Source organism: Ceratotherium simum, chromosome 34 (genome assembly GCF_057802395.1).
Source record: "Ceratotherium simum simum isolate JZ-2026a chromosome 34, ASM5780239v1, whole genome shotgun sequence".
Taxonomy (NCBI): domain Eukaryota; kingdom Metazoa; phylum Chordata; class Mammalia; order Perissodactyla; family Rhinocerotidae; genus Ceratotherium; species Ceratotherium simum.
In genome coordinates, this window is record NC_141933.1 from 30,387,468 (window position 1) to 30,403,741 (window position 16,274).

A 16,274-nucleotide genomic window follows, 5' to 3' on the forward strand; every position below is an offset into this window, starting at 1 on the left:
AGCCCTGGCTTAAGATGGAGATCCCTTTTCTGTGCTGTTTCTTGGCTGTCTGTATTTCATGGGGCATTAAAAAGGCCACAAATGTCACTCTACTTCAATTCTGAGGACAAGCAGCAATAATGTGATCTCACCTGGGTCCTTCCTCGTCGCCCTGAAAGAAACAGAAGGAAACAGCATTAGAAATCAGCATCGGTAGAGATCGATTTAGATTTCTTTTTTTCCCTCTCCTCTCCCAACCTGAAAGCAAGGCTAGTGCATTTATTGTAACAGACAAACCAGCAGATGTTTAAGGGCTAAGACAAGGGCTAATATAATCCCATGTTCAAACTGCCCAGCAGAGATGAACTGCTAATATGCCTTTGCAAGCAGAGAAGTGAATGCACAGACCTAGGAGGCCTAAATAATAGCCTGGCCTTTCATTTGTATAGCTGGCAGTATTTAGTTCTGAGCAAACTGAGAGCCCAAAATGGCAGCAGGTCTTAGGCAAAAGCTGACCAGCTCCAAAAGCATCAAGCTGTTTCCCTCAAAGACTCATTTCTGCCTTGGTCTAGCATTTTTTTCTCCAAACATGAACACAGCAACTCTAATACAGGGCACACTATGGTGGAAAGGGCACGGAACGGGGACTCAGAAAATTGGGATTCTAGCCCAAGCTCTGTTATTAGCTATGTACCCTGAGGCAAGCTAATTAATAATCTGGACCTTGGTCTTCTCCTTTGTAAAAGGGTAATTCTGGCATTTGATGATCCACATCATTCTCCAGCCAAACAATGCCTTTTCTCTTTTTCTCATTCACTCTTTGCAAAAAACAATGTGTGAGGGTTATTTTTCTGGGTATTGCATTCTTGGAACCTGACTTTTATCAGTGATCACCAGCAGATTGCTTTGAGCCTCTTTTTGTGACCAAACAAGATTTTTCAAATGACTCTCAAGCCTTTTCCAAGGGACTTCACTCATCCATTTGGCGACAGGATACATCCTCTTTAGCCATTCAGGGTTGGTCTCGATAGAGAATGTATCTCCTAGTTGTTGATAACTTCCCAGAGAACTTATTTGATTGACTGTTCCTATTGGTATAAAGGAGAATGAGTTCTGGAGTCAGACACCGTGGGTTCAAATCTTGACTCCAGCACTTGCTTGCTCAAGTGTTATCCTAGTCAAGTCATTTTGCCTCCTTAATTTCAGTTTCCTAATTTGTAAAATGGGGGTAATAACTGTCCCTGTATCATAGTATGAGTATGAGGATTAAATGAAATAATGTGTATAAAAGTCTAGCACAGTGCCTAAGATATAGGATGCACTTAATAAAGGTTATTATCAATATCAGTAACAATTCAGTATGATTTATTAAGAAGCTACTACATGTGGGTGCTAAGGGTAAAAGATAACTCATAATGATCTAACCTTCTAGGAGCTCCCATTCTGGAGCAGGCGAAACAGATAGAAAACGAACAATGACTAAATGCATTAAGGGCTCTACCAAAGACATAAATAGAATGCTTTGAGAGTCAGAAGGGAAGCGATAAACATGACCTCTCCTGGAGAAGGGGGCAGGCTTCACAGAGGCGACATTATTTGGGCACTTGAGGTTATAGGCAGGATTTTCCCAGGCCAACAACAGAAGATAAGTGGGAAAGGCATTGGACTAGCGAGAGCAAAGGCACCGCAGTTAAAAGAAACGTATATTTAAGGAATTTTGAGTTCTACAAAACCAGAGAGTAGAGATGTGTATGTGTGTGTTTCGGGCAGGGGATGTGGGGGTGGCAGTGGTGTGGGGTTGGGGGTTGGGAGTGCAGCTTAGGCAAAGGGAGATTGCCAGGGCACAAGCTTATAAAGGACAGCTGCTGCCAGAAAGGTGATTTACATCAGATTATCCACTGGAGGCTGGATAAGAAGGGCGTTTTAGCAGACTGTTAAGGATCTGCAATATTGGTAAGAGTGCTAATCATCCATACACTAATGAGAGAGAAATGTGGGGTGAGTGATGGAAGGAGGGTACAAGGATGCTGGACGCTTCCTGTGCATTTTGATCAACTGGCATGTCTTTTGGGAACTATAATCTAGTAAGAATTTATATAATTTAAATTTAATATGAGTTACATAACTATCAATGACATAATTAAACCTCAACACAATTTTTCAATTATCTTTGCATGTTAAAACCTAATTGTCTAGGAGAACCTTATGGAAAAAAGTATCCAAACTTTCTCCTGTGATTTAGAGCAAGTCGTTCTCATAATCACATATCTCGGTGCAACGGTTAAGAGTTAGAGGAACTTTCTGACTTAGAGGAACACAGCTTCAAATTCTGGTTCATCAATTCCAACAGTGAAGCTTTTGGCAACTTCCTTAACTTTGCCAAGGTTCAGTTTCCTTATTTACACATGGAGACTCCAATTCTTACGGATTAAAATAAATGAGAAAATGTGTGTAAAACACTAAGCAAGTGTCTAGTACATTGTAAGTATTCACCAAATTGTACTCTCCCTGAATTGTTAATTAATAGCATTTCTAGGGAGAGTGGGGAAGGACAGAGAAGATGGGACACAAGATTTTGCTTTGCATTCATCCATTTCTGCTGCTTATAGATATGTGGTTCTTTTCAAAAACAATAATCATTAACACAAAGCATGGGGAGGACCAGGGTGAGAGTTTCACTGTTGAAGGAATGAATAAATGAATGAACAAATATATACACATACGAATTGTAAGGCAATTTTGAATAGGTGAGCAGACATTTAGAGGATTGCTAATCTTGCTAGTAAAAAGTGTGCACATGCTATTTCTGCTACCCAAAATGCATATCTGTCTTCTGAAAGCCTAGCTAATTCCTATCCATTCTTTAGGATCAAGCCTCACGGGGAAGTTTTTCCTCCCTGACAGATTGAGTGGAGTAATCCCACTCTGTCCTCCACGTCTGTGTGGCTCACACTTCTGGGCTAGTACTTAGAGCAGAAAACAGATAGTGACAGCCACACACAATGTCTCCCTCTTGGGATTTCAAATCCTTGAGAACAGAAACCGTGTGTTGTTCATCTCTTCATTTATTGCACCTAGCACAGCACAAGGCACACAGTAAATAATTATTCAAGAAAGGAAAGAGGGAGGGCAAGAAGTAGGATTTAAGATTAATGTCTACGCTTATTATGAGTAAATTCTGGTTTCAGAGAATATTAGAACTGCAAGTCTGTTAAACACCAACTTTCACTTAAATGATTTGTTAGATTAAGCAATGCTCCCAAATCCCTCCGTAAAAGACCCTAAGTGCTCTTGGCTGGTAGGCAACACTCTAGTACAACCTCTCATTTCTGCTTCCACCAGTGGAAATGTATGTTCACCAAGAATCAAACAAGTTTGTTCCTAAGCCTGTTTATATCGGTTGAACTTGTAATTATGATACATTTTATTAAAAAACAAAAAATAAGTGCAAAAGAGAACTGTTGCTTCCATGAGTTGTTGCTTCCATGAAAAGTTGAATGCTTCCAAAGCATTCAATAAAGATGAGTTACTTAAAAATATCTGCCAATTTTGATGTACGTGAGACATGCAAAATATTAGAAAAAATAAAGAATAAAAGTCTAGAAGTCTACATTCAGCTTGCTTCGAATGTTATCCTCCTCATTATAAAGAGACTGAAATTGGACCTCATACACAGTGCCGTATGGGTGTGGTTTATGCCAGAAACATGACATTCCACCCCAAACACCAAACTTGTATTCTCAAAGAAAATGCCTTGACTCAGAATCAAAGAAATATACAGATATATATTTCAAGTTTAAAATAAATGTTTAGGGTATGTATACACCATTTTTAATGATTTACTCATTTGAACTAACTTTTTCTAAGATTATCTCACTGCAGCTCAGTATTTTACTCTCAAAACTAGGCAAAAGATGGAAATGCTCATGACATGCAAATAAAAATAAAGACACTTTAAAAAAAATTAATTTAATTTTATTTATTTATTTTTTTTGGTGAGGAAGATTGGCCCTGAGCTAACATCTGTGCCCATCTTTCTCTATTTTGTATGTGGGACCCCGCCACAGTATGGCTTGATAAGCAGTGTGTATGTCTGCACCTGGGATCTGAACCTGTGAACCCCGGGCTGCCAAAGCAGAGCCCACGAACTTAGCCATTATGCCACTGGACTGGCCCAAGATACCATTTTTTAAAACTTGACTCTGACAAAAAGTATTATAAAAAATATAACTAAATTCAGGCAAAAAAATCAGAGATTTTCGAAACTGGTGATGAAAATGTACACTGATATAACTGTTTTGTGGACAGTTTACAAATATGTATAAAAGTCTGAAAATGTCCATACCATACTCAGTAATTACTTATGATTAACAAACAAAAACATTCACCACAATGTTATAAATGACAGTAAGAAGTTGGAAATAACTTGAGGTAAAAGTTAAATTTGTATCACTGATTCAGAATTCAAATATTATGTTATGAAGAATTTCTAGGGGCCAGCCCTGTGGCTTAGTGGTTAAGTGCGTGCACTCCGCTGCTGGTGGCCCGGGTTCGGACCCCGGGCGCGCACCGACACACTGCTTCTCCGGCCATGCTGAGGCCGCGTCCCACATACAGCAGCTATGACATACAACTATCTACTGAGGTTTTGGGGGGAAAAATAAATAAATAAATAAAATTAAAAAAAAAAAAAGAATTTCTAGTAATATGAGGAAAATTTAAAATATGAAGCTAAGAAAAAAATAGCAAGAGAGGATGAACTAACTTTATTGTGGTAATCATTTTGCAATATATACGTATCAAATCATCACATTGTACACCTTAAACTTACATGTTAAATGTCAATAATATCTCAATAAAGCTGGAAAAAACCACACACACACAAAAAAGAAAAAGATGGCACAAATATAACACCCAATGATAACTATCAATTTAGTGTGTTGCGTTTACTTTCTGCTGTGTCTGTAAGTTTCAAATATTCTATAATGATTAAGAAAGAAATAATTTTACACTGTTATTTAAAGAGGGGAAAGACCACATCTTATTAGACCTGTGGGGCTAGTATTGAAACTCCTCCCCTACCCTATATTCTACAAGATGTCCCAGAAAGATTAAAAACACATTTTTAAAAAGAAATGTCACCAAGAAACCTTGTAATCTTTGGACTCCTTCAACCAGAAGCTCTGTGATTCTACCTGACCTAATCAAATCCATCTGTACTGAAGGTTTCTTACAACAGACACACTGTATTAATGGGCTGGTTTTAGAATAATTTTCATGAATCGAAGGCAAATAGCATTTGGGCAGGTGGAATATCTAGACTTTTGTTTTTAACAGCTATACTTAGGTACAATTTATAACACCATAAAATTGCCTGTTTTAAGTGTATATTCAACGACTTTAAGTAAATTTACAGAGTTATACAACTACTATCACAAACTCACTTAAAAAATATACATACATACACAGATACAAAATTATGATTATTTTTCCTTCTTAATTTCTTTAAAGGCATATAACTATTTCAGCTAAAATTATAACTATCTTGCAATGTTTATAACATAAGTAGATTTTCTACACATGACAACTATAACATAAAAAACATGGAAAGAGGGTAAACTGGCCTCCAGAGTTTCAAGGTGTCTACATTTTTTGTGAAGTGGTATGATATTAATTTTAAGTAGAATGAAAATTTAAGGATATATATTATAATCCTCATAGAGACTACTAAAAAATAATAAAGTAATAGAGCTAAAAGGTCAATAGATATATTAAAATGGAATTCAAATAAATGTTTCTAAAATTCAAAAGATGGCAGGAAAAGACAAGGAGAGGGACAAACACAGAGGGACCAACTGAAAAATCATAAAATGGAAGATGTAAATTCAACTACATTAATAATGACATTAAATGTTAATGGACTGCACACTTCAATTAAAAGACAGAGATTATCAGAATGGATAAAAGAATAAGACCTAGCTATACGCTGCCTGTGAGAGACACACTTTAACAACACAGAGAGATTGAAAGCAAATGGATGGAAAGAGATATGCCATGAAAACATTAAACATAAGACTGGACTGGCTCCACAAACATTAGATAAAATAGACATCAAGACAGAGTATTATCAGAGAAAAAGAGAGACTTTTCATAATGATTAAAGGGTCAGTTCATCAAGAAGATGTAACAGTCATAAACATGTATTTGCTTAATGATAGAGCTTCAAAATATCTGAAGAAAAGCTGACAGAATTAAAGGGAAAGACAGATAATTCCTTAATCTTACTTGGAAATTTAACACCCCTCTCTCAGCAGCTGACAGAATAATTAGACACAAAAATTAGTTAAAACATAACTTAAAAAATTGTTTGAACACCTAATTGATATTTAATAGAACACTATACCCAAACTACAGAATACATATTTTTTTAGGTGCACATATGCATAAAACAAGTCTCAATAAATGTTGAAAGACTGAAATCATTGAGAATATGTTCTCTGATCACAATGGAACTAAATTAGAAATGAATAATTATAAGATACGTAGGAAAATCCCTAATATTTGGAAATTAAACAACACATTCCTAAATAATTGATGAGTTAAAAGAAATCACATAGTAAATGAAAAAATATTTCAATCTGAATGATAATAAAAATACAACATAACCAAAGTTGTAGAATTCAACTAAAGAAGTGCTTAAAGAAAAATGTATAGATTTAAAAGTTTACATAAAACAAGAAAGTAGTAAAATTAATGATCAATGAAGCTAGAAAAAAGAACAAAGTAAACTCAAAATAAGTAGAAGAAAGGAAATAAGAGCAGATATAAACAAAATAGAAAACGAGTAAAATTAGTCAATCAAAAGCTTAGTTGTTTAAAAAGATCAACAAAATTAATGAAATCCTAGTTCAAGGAAAGAAAGGGGGAAAATTACAAATTATCAATATCAGAAATGAAAGATGGGTTATCATTCTAGATGCTACAGACAGTTAAAAAGTAATAAAAAAATACTACGATCAACTTTATACTAAAAACAACCTAGATGAAAACAACAAATTCTTTGAAAATTACAACACAAAGTTTTTAAAAATTAAATCATCATAAGACAAAACAAAATTTGAATACCTCTATATTAAAGAAATTGAATTGGTTATCAAAAATCTTCACATAAAGAGACTCCAAGAGAGATGGTTTTGCTGGTAAATTCTACCAAATATTAAGGAAGAAATAACACCAATCTTACATAAACTCTTTCAGAAAACAGATGAGGAGGGAACACTTCTCAGCTTGTTTTCTGAGGCCAGCATAAACCTAATAACAAAGCCTGACAATGATATTATAAAAATGTAAAATTACAGATGAACATCCCTCATTGAACACAGACATAAAAATCTTTAACAAAATATTAATGCATCGAATCCAGACAATACGTAATGACCAAGTGGGAGTTTATCTCAGGAATGCAATGTTGATTTAATACTGTAAAATTAACCAATGTAATGAACCATCACAACAGAATAATGGAGAACAACCAAATTATCATTTCAATAGATATAGAAGAAACATCCTATGTAACGTCCATTCACATTATTGTTCCCCATAGCTCATGTTTCATTCCTCTCTGGTTACTCTGCTGTCAAGGTTTTTCCTTTTCCTTAGTTTTCAGAAGTTTGATTTTGATGTGTCTGGATATGGATTTCTTAGTGTTTATCTTGGTTGGGTTCATTCAACTTCTTAAATCTCTAGGTTTATGTCTTTCAACCAAATTATTTCTTCAATTTTTTTCAGCCCCACATTCTTTTTCCTCCCCCTTACGGAACACAGGTGTCATGTATGTTAGATCTTTCTTTATCGTCCCACAGGTCCCTGAGACTCGGTTCAATTATTTTACAATCTTTTCTTCTTGGTTGTTCAGATTGGATCAATATCTTCAAATTTACCGATTCTTTCCTCTGTCATCTCCAATTTGCCATTGAGTCAATCCAGTGAATTTTTTAAGTCAGTTATTATATTTTTCGTTTCTAAAATTTTCATTTGATCCTTCTTTATATCTTCTATTTCCTTGCTGAGATTTTTTTATTTTTAATTTGTTTCCAGAGTGTTTGTTATTGCTCATGGAAACATCTTTATAACAGTGGCTTTAAAATCCTTGTCCGATAATTCCAAAATCTATGTCTTCTTGGTGTTGGCATCTGCTGACTGTCTTTTCTCATTAGAGATTTTATTCGTTCTTTGTAAAATGAGCAATTTTAGACTGTATCTTGGACATTTTGAGGATTATAAGAATCTAGTTCCTATTTAAATCTTCTATTCTAGCAGGTAGAACCTATTTAGGTTCAGAACACATGTCCTGGATCAGTTTTGTGGACTGTGGTTCAAATGTCAATTTAGTTTATAAAGCTTCTGCAGTGCTATTCTGGTCTGCCCCCCTCAGATGACAGGACTCCACACTACAGTCTCCACAGTGCTAGGGAGGGAGGAGGAGGGGCACCAATTCATTATTCGAGGGCGAGGGCAAGAGTGGAAGATAAGGTTCCACCCACCAACTCAGCTGGGGAGGAGCATTGCCTAGTTAATTCAGGGGTGGGAAAGAGGAGTTAGAGCTCCATCTACAGTCTCCACAGAAGAGGGGTACTATTTCTCTTCTGTAACTGCAGGGCCAAGGTAGAAGTCCGAGTCCCACCTATAGGCTCCATGGGAGATGGGCACCACTCACTACTGACATGGGCAGGGGCAAAGGTAGAAGTCAGACTTTTACCTAAAGGCTCCATGGAGAAAGAATGACACTTCATTCCTACAGGGGAGGGTATAAAATAGGTTTTCACCCCACTGGCCCCACTACTGCAGTGCCAATTGGGGTTGGGAAGAGGTGCAGTTTGATTCATGGTGTTCATCTTCAGAATAGGCAGGTATGGTCAAAAGATTTCTCTACAGGTGAACTGCCCTTTTCCCAGTCCTTTGGCTAGAGAGAGCAGACCTTTCTTGGAGATTTTCTTCTAGTCTGTGCCCAGCAGTGTTTCCAGGAAGTAAGAAAAACCCCAGGGAACTCACTGCCAAGTGGTTCCTCAAATCCCAATGTCCCTGGTCAGTCTGCCATCATTTCTCCACTTTTGAGTCTTCTGGTAGGTGACTTAAGTATTTTGTCCAGGAATTTTTCCTGTGATTAGTGGAAGAAGTAAAATGAAATGTGTTTACTCTATCTTGTTCAGAACCAGAAGCTGCAATCTGCTTTTAAAAGAATCAAAAAATAAGATGAAATGAGGAGTGGAAGGTTGGAAAGATGGCTATATACATAAAATGAATCAAGCATAGTAAAATATTAATGGTAGAATCTAGGGGGAGGTATATGGGTATAATCTGTAAAATCTTTTCAACTTTGCCGTATGTTTGAAAATTTTCATAATAAACTGTTTGGGGGGGGAAATCACTTGGCCAATTCAAAATGCAAGTGACTTAAAAAAAAAATCCATACCTTGCAAGAGGAAGAAAAGAATTCCTCTGTGGGTGAAAGAGAGGTACTGGAAATTTGTTCTGATCAATAAGTTACCAGATTAGCTGGAATGAGAGGCTATTAGATGATAACAGCTCCTTGTACAAAAGCTCTAGCCAGCTGAATGCTACTTCTCGTTTTTAATAGCTTATTTTGTCCACAGCCTGGTCCTCAGCCTTGTCAGCTTTGCATCTCTAAGAGTAATTCCATCAGAGTTAACAAGCATAGTGCAGTTGAGTAGCTGAAGCGCTTAAATGACAGTTAATGTTGGAGAGGGACTATATTCATTATTTGAAATGAAAATAAAAGAGAGAGGGATATCTCTCAAAATTAAATCTTTATTTTTGAAAAAACAACCTAATCGACACAGAATAAATGTGAGGGTCCAATTTGAGGAGAATTTCGGACAGTTATGCCATTGATCCCTTGAGTTAACTCTGGTTGAACTTTTTGTTTATTAAGGCACAAAGTGACCATCTCTACATTGTCAAAGGTCTTAGGAATGCAAAGCTGAGTAGGACACTGATTCTCCTCATTCTTCCCACAGATACAAACTTGGCATATGGCATATACTGTAGCAGGGAAACACTACAGGCACTGGAATAGGACAGACTTAAATCTGAATCCTGGCTCTGTTTTCTTCTAACTAAATGACACTGGGTCAGCATCTCTGCATCTCAATATCCCATCTGTAAAATAGAGATAATGAATGCTGATATCAGGATTAAACGAAATGGTGAATATAAAGTGCTCTCTTGCCTATCTATACACTTATTTAGGCCCACACTTTCTTAATTCTGGAGAGGATGAAATGAAAAGAGCAAGATCGAGTCTATTCTTTTCACACACTGATGAAAATGAATCAAGAATCCAGGATGAGTGAAGCAGATAACCATCCAATGGTCTCCTACATTTCCTGTCAGGAATGCCCGGACCATATTTGCCTCCTGGATTACACCTTTACTCTTCTGCTGCCTGGTTATTCTATGGCGAGGCTCTCCTGGACCAAGGCAAGACTGCTAGTTAAGGCTGAGCTCATGGAGTCAGCAGCAGTCCTGGAAAGTCTATGTGACTCTCCTAGGTCTTCTTCTGGAACGGCCTACCCTAAACCTATCTGGCATAAGCTTGACCAGAATTTTCAACAAAATGCTATGAAACCTGATGAACAACAGCCTTTCCCCAGTGGCTGAAATATAAGTTTTTTTTAATGGTTGCTTTAAATTTTTTTTTAGACATAGATTCTAAATGCCTAAATATGTTGTTTGGTAAAATACCTAAGACCCTTTTATTCCTATTACAAAATAACAATGAATACAGTGACTAACATTTGTACAGTGATTCAACATTTATCTTACATCTTTCACTCACACATTTTTTTTTTTTTTTTTTGTGAGGACGATCAGCCCTGAGCTAACATCTGCCAATCCCCCCTCTTTTTTGCTGAGGAAGACTGGCTCTGGGCTAACATCCGTGCCCATCTTGCCCTGCTTTATATGGGATGCCACCACAGCATGGCTTGCCAAGCAGTGCGTTGGTGCATGCCTGGGATCCAAACCGGGCCGCCGCACCGGAGCACGCGCACTCAACCACTTGTGCCACCAGGCCGGCCCCTCACTCATACTTTTTTTGATCTTCACAATGCCCTAGCCCACATGCCTCTCTTAAACCAATAGTTACGCCCCCAATTTATGCAGTTGGCTCCATATAAAAACCAGCCTGAGGCACCTTCTCACTATTCACAGACACCTTTTCACTATTCACATAATCAGTCCAAAATCTTTCATTCTGGCCTGCTATATGCTTCACTTCCTGATTTATTCTCATTCAGCCCAGTTCTCATCCCTATGATGACTTTACTTACAGGCTCATTTCAGAACTTGGGATTTGTCAATTGCCCTCTTCTCTGGCTCTGAGTTCTGGTTTCCCTCCTTAACTGTGATTAGTATTTGCACCATTGACCATACTCCTTTAAATCACGGTGGACAAATATTTTGCCAGTCCCAGTTGCTGGGTGTGGGCTCCCAGCAGCTAATACTTACATACTGGTTTACATACCAGTCTAAATACTTATACCTTATTTAAGCTTTCAATGTATTTATGTTTAGGGACCACAAGGGGGAACATCCAGAGCTAGCAAACATGGCAATTAGTTTCCTCCTATCTCTCCTGCTACTAATAACTATAGGCATTCTCCTTTACCTCTGCCTTTGGCTCAGCTGATTCATTAGAGGTATCAAGTTGTTCCTTGGCTTGGGCCATCTGAGTCATCAACCTATCCATGTGGGATTGGATGTCTGCCAGTATCTCAGTCACATGAGCTGTGGCCATTGCTTCCTGGATGTCCACTAGATGCAGGGCCTTCTGCTCCTCATCAGCAATCACTTTCTGAACTTTCTTAAATTCCTGCTGTATAAACACCTTCATCTGGTCCCGGGTTACCTGCAGAAAACAGACAAATAAGGATAATTTAAGTTGGACACATAAAGAAATGGAAGGGTAGAGCTATTACTATAAGTGCTAGGCAGCTTTGGCCAAAATAAAAACAAACCATGGCTCCTACCTGATCCTGAAGTTTTGGGAATATCCTCTAAACAATGTTCCCCTAGTATCTTTGACAAATTTCCTGCTAATCTTTTTGCCTTTTTCATTCTTTAGGAACTAATTCCTTATCCTTCCTTTTTGCTTTTCCTTTTGTTCATTTTTATACCTGTAATACATGATTACTTTTTAAAAATTCAAAAGATGAGTGTATATTGTAAAAAATGAAATTCTTCTTTCTTCATCCTGATACCATTTTCCTACTCAGAGGGTAATTACTGTCAACAGTTTGGTATGCATCCTTCCAGCCATTTTTCTATTTAGTTATACACATTTATGTATACAATTGTGGTGTTTTTATATAAATGGATCATAGTGAACATATGATTCTGTGTCTTGCCTTTCTATCTAATGATTCTGTCTTGCCTTTCTATCTAAAATATGTAAGACATACAGATCAACTTTATTCTTTGTATTATTTTTAACGTCTGTATGATATGGATAGATATGGATATTTATATATATAAATAAAAGGATAAATATATCTATTAAATATTTACCTTCTTAATGAAAATAGAAGATATTTCCAAATTTTTGCTATTACAAAGAACACAGCCAAGAACATCCTCGGCTATACATTTTAATATGTGTATATGAGTTTCTTTATAGACCTTTGGAGTCACTGAGTTAATATATATATACTCTAAAAATACTGACCGATACTGCTAAACTGCCCTCCAAAAAAGACGCACCAATTACATTCCCACAACAATGTGCAAAAGGAAGCATTTCCCTACACCTTCACCAATATTGGATAATATTAGTGAAGGCTTTAGATTTTTACTCTCTGGTGGGTGAAAATATATTATTGTTTTACTCTGCAACAACTGTGCAGACCAAATAAAATACAACTGTGGGCTATATTTGGCTAGAGCATACTGCAAACAAAGTGAGAAATTTCCAAAATAAGAATTTCTAAACTCCTTATCTTGCTAGTAACTATACTTATTGATGTTTCCTCACAACCATGTTTATTTGATGAGTATTTTTAGACAACTATGCATACTGAGTAGCTGAGGTAGGGAACAGGGAAGAGGTAGAACAGTAGACAAAAGGAGAAAGGCCAAGAGAAAATTTCAGAGCTGGAAAAGAAAGTATCATCATCTAAGGGAACCCCTTTCTTTTACAGATAAGGGAACAGACACAGCTGCAAACTTGTAGGAGACACAGAGGACTCCAACCTTCTTGTTCCTGGTCTGGTACTCTGTTCACTACAACAGTCTGTTGGAAGGGAAGTCAAACTGGGAAAAGCTAAAAAGGAGATTGAAGAAGAGAAAGACTAAAGGAGAGGGGAAAATGAGGCCATTTTTAATTAGCTTCTTAACAACTGAAAGAGGCTTGAGACATTAAGCAGTTTTTGTAACACTGACATAAGAATGTCAGTGCAAAATAAGGCCTGTTATTAGATCTGCTCACACATCAAGTGACTAAGTGACAGAAGCCCTCAGGAATTCATATACGTTGTGCAGGTACTCTCCTTGGTGCAAAAGAAAGGGGGAGGGGGAGTGTTAAATGTTATTAATGTCCCTGCAAATTCTGTATCAGATTGAGAACTGTGATTGGTGTTTATTTATGGAATTCCTTTCTATTTGTTTTTTTTTTTTTGTGAGGAAGATCAGCCCTGAGCTAACATCTGATGCCAATCCTCCTCTTTTTTTGCTAAGGAAGATTGGCCCTGGGCTAACATCTGTGCTCATCTTCCTCTATTTTATGTAGGACGCTGCCACAGCATGACTTGACAAGCGGTGCGTCAGTGCACGCCCAGGATCGGAACCTGCGAACCCCGGGCCGCCGAAGCAGAGCGCGCACACTTAACTACTGCGCCACCGGGCCAGCCCCTCCTTTCTACTTTTAGTGTATATATTTCAAAACTGTTATGCTTTATGGTGATCATTTATCAGTGGATCTCTACCCTTGAAATAAATTAGGTCTTATAAGACCTAGGACCTTCTCTTTGAGACCAAACCTAGGAAGTTTTAGCTAAGGGATGAACTTTTCTGAATGTCTAAGAAAATCTCTTAACAGTTCCAAGTGACTAAAAACGGACATCATAATAAAACTGACTCACAACCTATTTTACTAGACTTCACATACACATGTGGTTCAAAGTTAGGAAGCTGACATCACAGTCAGGAAAGGTGTGGACCAGACTGTAGCAGGCAAATAAATCATGGTTTTGAAAAATTAAATTTTCTATTTCACACTGCTCTACATAGGTTTTTGTTAACCTTTATATAGTTTATTTTATAGAAATCAGGCCACAAATGAGAATTTAAGGCAGAATAATCTACTCTATAAAACCTTTAAGCATTCTTCCAACTCCTGTTGTCTATTAATCAACAAATAGGTATTCTCCAACCTGCTTCAAAAATGGTAAGAACAAACTTCCGGGTCATGGCATCCATTCAAATTCAGAGCCTAAAGGAGAGACTTCCTGGGGAATTGGGCATGTGGTAGGTCTGGAGAAAGAACTCCTACCAATGGCAGGAGTGAAACAGCTTTCAAAACTCTCTTTCAAGTTTCATTTCACCTCCTTGCCATCAAAACCATTCTGCTATAAACCTCACAGTTCTCCAAGAAGCAGCAGGCCCTTGACATCAGCACTTGCTACCTGGTAGCCACTGATACCATTTCTGAAGAGGATTCTTAGAACTTCTTCAGGCTCTATCCTACAGCTCCTCAAAGGTGAGAGTGATAGTTTCATACTCTTGACTATACTACATGCGGTGTCACGTAAAAAGAGAAAATTTCACAGATGCAGAGAAGAGAGAAAGCTGGATGTACCACAGAATGATGAAATTGGTGATGTAAAATGTTCCTTTTTTATAGGATCCACTAGTAATTGTCAAATCTTTTTAAAGCCACAGAACTTCCCTCACCCCAAACAAAATCTTAATGTAGAACTCTAAAATATAATAGAGCCAAAAGTGGAACTAATCTGGTTAAAAGAAAAATGTCCCCTTCCTCCTTGAAGTACTTCCTGGGGCACTGGTAGTGGTCTCCAGGAAAATATCACCTGAGAGGCCTGAGTCCTCTACACAAATGAAACTCTAAAAGAAGTTTTCTCCCTTTGGTCAACTGACTGGCCTCTAAGTTGTTGAAACCTTAAAGCCCTAGGTTACAAACAAGTTGATATATCTTTGTTACAGCTGCATTAGGGTGAAAAGCTATGTTATTACTCAAACATAGCATTTTACTAAAATTGCTTAAACATAGCATTGTAATTTGAAAAAAATTGGCCACTTATTTGTGAATGGTCATGAGTAACTAGTGAACATCTGATTGTTATTAGCGCTGACTCCAACCTCCTCATTTTAGAGGTGAAAAAAAAAAGGCTCCAGAGAAGTGCAGTAATCAAGTTAGGTTTAGAAACTAACTTTCCTCTGGTCGAGTCCAGTGTACTTTCTGCTAAATCATATTGCCTCTAATGATCCCTTTCTGCCTGCTTCAGGTTCTTCAAATTTAGTTCTTCTTAATTGAAGTGTTTCCTCAGTTAACAGGCTGCTTCTGATGTTATCCCCACTGGGATGTCATTCCCCTGAAGTGAATCCTGGGATAAAGAATGTACATCTGAAGAGTTAAGTCTCAACCCATGGTACTCTCTATATGCTCTTGTAGTTAATATTTCCAAGCTAGGCTGGACCCAAGAGGCATGCAGACTAGCACTTTACACATACATAATTAAACACACAAAAACCTTGAATTAAGAGCTTGTACTTAAAAACAACACCATTCAATGTGCTTGACATGGGCTAGAAGCCATTAACTCCTAGCTAGCTAGCTGGCCTGTAGGAAACCAAAGTTTTATTGACTTTTCTATTATGGACAGATTATAAAAACAACAAGGATACTGGCTAGAGAGCATTATGGTTTAAGAAATATTTGTTCCAGAAAAGTGTTGCTGAGATGAACTGAGAAAGATGGAACAGGGTCAGAAGCAGGAAACTACACAAAAGAAAAGTATCCAAGTTTACATTGATTAAAGATTTCTGAAATACTTGTTCTATTAGCCAAATTTCCTGCAAGTAAGTTTAAAGGAGCCTACTTCAAAAATGACTAAAAAATGTGGACTGCATGAAATAGAATGCGAAGATTCTAATTACCTCCTGAAAAGGTCAAAAAGTCCATTTTCACTCCCCTTTCCTTCTTCTGAATGGCCACTATTCTAAAATAGAAAAATTAAAAAGCAGGAAATGGAACTTTTTCA

At 37.3% G+C, this 16,274-nt stretch overlaps 1 protein-coding gene across 3 annotated transcripts in view; it reads right to left on the bottom strand.

Annotated features, from left to right (window-relative positions):
- The window catches only part of TRIM44 (TRIM family member 44), a 124,445-nt gene that overhangs the window by 61,473 nt on the left and 46,698 nt on the right, over positions 1-16,274 (bottom strand). For 2 of the 3 annotated variants that reach the window (XM_087423131.1, XM_087423130.1), the window contains exons 3-4: positions 11,669-11,908; positions 132-151 (exon numbers count right to left, since the gene is read on the bottom strand). In XM_087423131.1, coding sequence (XP_087279257.1) covers positions 132-151; positions 11,669-11,908 — 260 coding nt within the window. Of the gene's footprint in view, positions 1-131; positions 152-4,730; positions 9,137-11,668; positions 11,909-16,274 lie in introns of those variants that run through there. The other variant, XM_087423129.1, reaches the window with a different exon arrangement.